The sequence below is a fragment of the Impatiens glandulifera genome, unplaced genomic scaffold, assembly GCF_907164915.1.
Source record: "Impatiens glandulifera unplaced genomic scaffold, dImpGla2.1, whole genome shotgun sequence".
Taxonomy (NCBI): Eukaryota; Viridiplantae; Streptophyta; class Magnoliopsida; order Ericales; family Balsaminaceae; genus Impatiens; species Impatiens glandulifera.
Genome location: NW_025918841.1, coordinates 1 through 6,095, shown reverse-complemented (window position 1 = coordinate 6,095; position 6,095 = coordinate 1). Strand labels below are relative to the sequence as shown.

The following is a 6,095-nucleotide window of genomic DNA, read 5'->3' as shown; positions in this document are numbered from 1 at the left end:
TTTTGTGTATTTTGGGTGTTTTGAATTATGATGTTTGTATATTTTGAATTATGATATTTGGTTATTTTGAATTATGATATTTGGGTATTTAGAATTATGATATTTGGGTATTTTGAATTAATGAGATTTTTGGGTATTTTGGATTATAAAATTTGTCTATTTTCGGATTACAGGCAAAATTTGTGTATTTGGTTATTTTGAATTAAAAATTAAAATAAAAAATAAAATATTAAAAAATTCTGTAACGGTTTTATAATTAAGAATACCGTTACAGATTCCTCATAACAGTAACGGTTCTTTAATTCAAGTGCCGTTACAGATTATAATAACAGTAACGGTTTTATAATTAAGAATACCGTTACAGATTATAATAACAGTAACGGTTCTTTAATTCAAGTGCCGTTACAGATTATAATAACAGTAACGGTTATTTAATTCAAGTGCCGTTACAGATACTAATAACAGTAACGGTTCTTTAATTCAAGTGCCGTTACAGATACTGATAACAGTAACGGTTTTAGTGCCGTTACCGATACTGATAACAGTAACGGTGATACATAGCCGTTACTAATAGTTCATAAGTATCTGTAACGTGCGTGTCTGTAACGAGTCGTAACGGCGTTATATGCCCTTACTGAAGATCAATAGTAATGGTTTATGGTGCTTTCTGTAACGGCGTTAGCCCTTACTGATGCCTGTTTTTTTACTAGTGCATCTTTGGAAGTCTATGGCATTCCTATGTAGTAAAATCTTGGACATGGCTTTCGTGTACCCAAACTCTGCTTTAAATACATAGATTTAGTAAATGGTTTAAGTGAGGGAAGTTTTTGCCTTTTCTCATCATGATGGCGTTGAATTCCTACAAAGTAGGGAAGATTTACATATTACCAAAATGAAATATTTTCGTGTTATGACTCCATCTATGACTCATCAAATTCATAAACTCCTCATTTACCTTACATATATGAACTACATGATTCCATTTAGCCCGTAGCCAACGCAGTTCAACGAACATTTTCATAGCTCTCTATCAAATAGCCAAATTATGGGCTTCTAACATGGACATATATGCAAGACAAACACATAAACAAGTAGCTAGTTAAGTTAGCTACCCTTTTTTTTTTTTGTTCATTGCATTTCCTATGCTTTTATTAATGAATTATACACATTTTTATCATGTTTTAGACATTTTCATTTTCTAAATTTAGGTAGTGCACATGAGTGTCAATGTCATCTATACATGCATACATGTACTTACATAAATATAGTACACATAATTATTTAATTATTTTGTGATGTGGCTTTTCTTTTTCCATCAACAAGGCTGCGTTTAGAGATTAGAATTTATTGTTATGGCAATTAGGATAAGAGAAAGTATAATTTCCAACAAGGGAAACCGAAGTTGCCGATGTAAATGAGTACCCTTTCAATTGAGACTTCACCACTATCTCCACTAACTCTAAATAAGCAGTCTACCATGGAAGAAGTAGTTGATCCCGAACTTTTTCCTAGGCATAATCTCACAACATCATCTCTCAAGCACAGATCACCAAGTCTTTAACACATCTTATCACATAAATATAGATGTATTGATGTCGCACAACACACCTCATATTATTTTCAATCAAGAGTTATGTGTTCAAATGGCAAAGCCAATGCATGTCAATCAAGCAAGTTCAATTTATGTCTGATTAGGTTATTTTCTATAAATTTCATGCTTTAAAGTTGGTAAAACAATTTGTTTCAAGTTAAGCATCGAGTCCCCAACATAGTCACTTGTTTATGTACATCTTAAAAATTGACCTATTTTAAAAAATGTTTTCCTTAATTTGAGGGTTAAATAGATCTATGCATTATATTCCTTTCCAATCCCAGAACAAGGGATTGGGAACCAAAATGGTAAGCTAATTTCAAGTATTTTAAAATGATTTTTAGTCGATTGCTTTCTTAAGTCCCTTGGCTTACCTTATTTCAAGAGAACCTAAGAAAGAGAAATTTTAAGAATTGTTTTTGGGTTAGGTGCTTGGTACGTGTGGAAAAGGGCCTCGACGATTTGACCCTATGGTCGTCCAAACGGACCATCTCTACTCCGAAATAAATTTGGCCTTTCAAAATTAACATGAAATTTTACGCCATTCAAAAATTCAAATTCCAAACCTAACCTCTTTCTTCTAAAAAATTCTCCCTATGTCATAACCTAGGATCTAAGGGCCATGCCCATTCTGTCCTTAAGCATACACCTAACTCATACCTTTAATAGATAAAATTTTATTTAAGATTGATTCAAGTACCTATACATTAGGTAACAAATAAAAGTAAAAAATCGATGAACAACTTAAATCTAAAATGACTTTAACCTGCAATGCACCAAAAAATTGATGAATGTTAAATATAATTTATGGATCATCCATGATTTTTCCTCATAACTTTTTGATACATAAAACTCAAGTTGAGGACACTACAAGATAGGGAAAATGATAAAAAAAAAAAAATAACTAAACCCCCTAAATTAAAATATTTTTGTTCCATAAAATATAAAATTGTTCTAAGTAGTTTTTCTAGTTTTTTTTTAAATTATTAATGGTTCCTTAGATAAAAAAAATGACATTAAAATATAATTATGCCAAGCAAACGAACTCTAAAGCCAACTAGGACGAGTTGGTTTCAGGCCAAACCGGACTGGTCAACTCATAAAGTCAACAAGTTTTATGAATGCATGTCATAAGTTCGATTCTTCAGGCCAACATATACTTATGATTTTTTTTCCATCCTTTTCAATTAGGCCAAATCATCATCGTTTCTGGATGAATTGAGCATTAAAATGTTCCTTAAATCTTTACCAAAACAAGAACAAACGAGCAAAGCTTTAATTGATCAAGATCAATCAAATGTGAGTTGTAACGGCTACAAAATCTTGTTTCTTATTTTACTCAACCAAACAACAAATGGAACCCATAGATGAGTATCTCATATCATTTAGAGCAATCATACCTAAGCCCAAGCGTCTGTTTCTTACTGGAAGACAAATAGACTATCGTTGGCGTAATGAAAAACATGAAAGAAATTAAATGCTAATTGTCACAATTGGTTTCACTCTGTCCTTTGAGATTGTCATAATTGTTCCTGATAAATCAAATTTGTCAATAAAATGGAAACACGATAAACTTTGAACAATGAAAGTTGTCTCAAAATTGAACCTTCTCACCGTCATTAAAGATTGCAATGATCAAAACCATGAAGGGAGCAAAGTCCAACCTCCATTTTAAAGCAATAAGCATGAAGCCAAACTGAGAACAAAACAAAAAATAGAAGAAAAATTAGCATGGCAAGACCAAAATTATTAACAAAAAATGTCATTTTTCTTTCTGAAAAAGATAACTTAACACAATCCGAATAGTGATAGAGACTGCATATATCTGTAAAAGAAAGAAAAAAAATGAACCAAGCTTGTTAGTGATCTTCATAAATATTGATAATTATGATAAAAAATCAGGAGGAAACATGAAAAGAATTTAACTGTGTAGTTCTTCATCCTCTGGAAAATAGCTCTGGTTAACATCGCACTGATGATGACACTTAAACCTGGTTCAGTCAGCACAATGTCGAAAGCGCTACTGGCTGCATCAGTGGCATCAACAACCGCAATATCGATATCTGCCTTTTTGAGAGCTGGTGCATCATTAACACCAGCACATGTCATTCCGCATATGTGCTTCCTTTCTTGCAGCTTCTTCACAATTTCATACTTGTGCTCTGTTGGGGAAGAAAAAGGTTATCAATAATTAAGGGAAATGAGAAGCCTGGTATAAAAAAATAGGAAAAAGCGTTTTTAACAGGGAAGACTCCAACAAAACCATCGACTTTCTCAATCAATTCTTCAACAGGAAGGGAAGCAATGCTTGAATCCTTATCTTGACCAAGTAAAGTGGCAGATGGATACATGTTTGTTCCCATTCCAAGTCTTCGTCTAGTCTCCTTGACAATAGCGAGTTGATCACTTGGGAAGGGAATGATGAACAAATAAGACTTCTCTTCTATGTGACATAAAAACCATAGCTTTAATTACATGTTATCATCTTGACATTTACACCAAGATTTAGAGCTCTTCGGATGGCTTCAGCACTATCATGCCTTGGAGGATCAAAGAGCGGCAACAGTCGAGCAAATTGCCATGGACTACCTGCATTGTCTTTTGATTTTCCTGGAACTACCTGAAATACAAAAGAAATGACTTTATTGTTAAGCAAGAAATTGAATCACGTGGGAGATGATTAACTGAAATAATTTTGAAGATTATAAACCTGTCTTGCAACACCCAAAGAACGCAACCCACGATCAGCAAACTTATCAATAATGTCTCAAGTTCACCTTGTTTACAAGTAGAACATGAGAAAACTTATCATATGAGTTGATTACTAGCAAGCAAATGATTCCAATGAAATCTTGCCAATCTTGGGGTTGGCGGTACAATTCAAATTCAAATTTTGTGGCACAAAAATTAAAATAAATATAATAGTGGTACATTTTATTAAAAACATATTAAATATATAACTAGATCATTGATTTTAAAAAAGAAAAAAAAATACCTATGGTGGCTATGGTGGTAGGTATTGATATGTTTTTGGGTATTTTAAAGCATTCTTTAATAATATTTGTGATATATTGTATATGATGATTTTATAATAAAAAAAAATATGATAGATATTTTTAAATGAGAAGGGATTGGGAAGATAAACATAAAAATAAGAATAAATAAAAAAAATAAAATTAAGAGCATTAAATGTAACCTTAAAAATGATTTTTAGATTACGGTTGAATTTATGATAAAAATTTTAAAATACTAGAGATGAAAAGTGGCTACAATATAAATAATATAACTAGGGATTGTGATATAAAAGAGCTACAATATAGATACATAAAAATAAGTATAATATTAAAGATAAAATAATACTATAAAAAAATAATAAAATCATTTACAAATTACAAAGTAATATATTATTATATAATATGGAGAGAGAAAATCAAATATTATTATAAATAATATAGAGTAAAAAAATTAAGGATAAAATAATACTATAAAAAAATAATAAAATCTTTTACAAATTACAAAGTAATATATTATTATATAATATGAAGAGAGAAAAATAAATATTATTATATATAATATAGAGTAAAAAAATTAACTTATTATAAAAAAAATAAATATAATATTATACAATATATAATTAATAATATTATATATTAAAAATTTTGGGAACTGCCTTTGTCACCAGAATTAGCCAGAGGAATAGTCATGATAGATGCAGCTTCCATCACCCATGAAAGTGGATTCCATATGAACTCATTATTATAAACATTAGAAACTTGCTCTTTGTATTCATAAATTATATATATTTGTCAGAATAACAAATTTATTATGTCTCTTGCAATTTGGTTTAGAAAAATGAAGGACCTTCTTCTCTTCTAACTTTTTTTTCCCAAAGATTTCCATTGTTTCTTTCCCATGTAGACAAACCCTTCCTTGAACATTTCAGCTGTTCGAACACTTTCTTAATAAGACATTTTTCTGAATTTTTCAAACAAAAGGCAAACCAAGAAAATATATAAATAATGGGAAGAATGTCAATTTTACACACCAAGTTGTAGGAAGGTGTCAAATTTACTTATTAAGTATCAAAATTCTATTTATATATATGAACTTGTCAAAAAATGTCAAATATGTTTAAAATAACAGAAATATTAAACGGCGTCAAAAATTTGGCCACATTTAATATCCACCTATTTTATTTTTTAAATTGACATTATTTTTAATTATTTTTTCATTCAAACAAAACTTATTTTTACTTTCTCTCTCATCCCTCCACAACTCTCCATTTTTTTCTAACTTTTTCTCTCTTTGATTAACCCAAGTTCTTTCGGATTTTTACCTTCTTCTAACCTCCAAGTGCTCCATAACTGAACTTTAAACAGTCATCCTCGTTGGTGGAAGTTTTTGTTGGCCGATTCCTAAATCATAGACGTTGTGGCCAAAATTTTCATTAGTCGAACCCTAAATCATTGTCGCCATTAATGGACAATGCCGAAGGTAAAATCTC

General features: G+C 30.5%; 1 protein-coding gene across 1 annotated transcript; it reads right to left on the bottom strand.

Moving 5' to 3' along the window:
• Positions 1–3,064: 3,064 nt before the first annotated feature.
• LOC124917149 (plasma membrane ATPase 2-like) lies at positions 3,065–5,313 on the bottom strand. The gene is made up of 8 exons (XM_047457652.1): positions 5,259–5,313; positions 4,302–4,357; positions 4,070–4,211; positions 3,835–4,001; positions 3,518–3,751; positions 3,387–3,416; positions 3,206–3,287; positions 3,065–3,123 (listed from the first exon to the last, which is right to left on the bottom strand). Exons 1-8 carry the CDS (start codon positions 5,311–5,313, stop codon positions 3,065–3,067), a joined length of 825 nt encoding a protein of 274 aa, XP_047313608.1.
• Between the last annotated feature and the right edge of the window lie 782 nt (positions 5,314–6,095).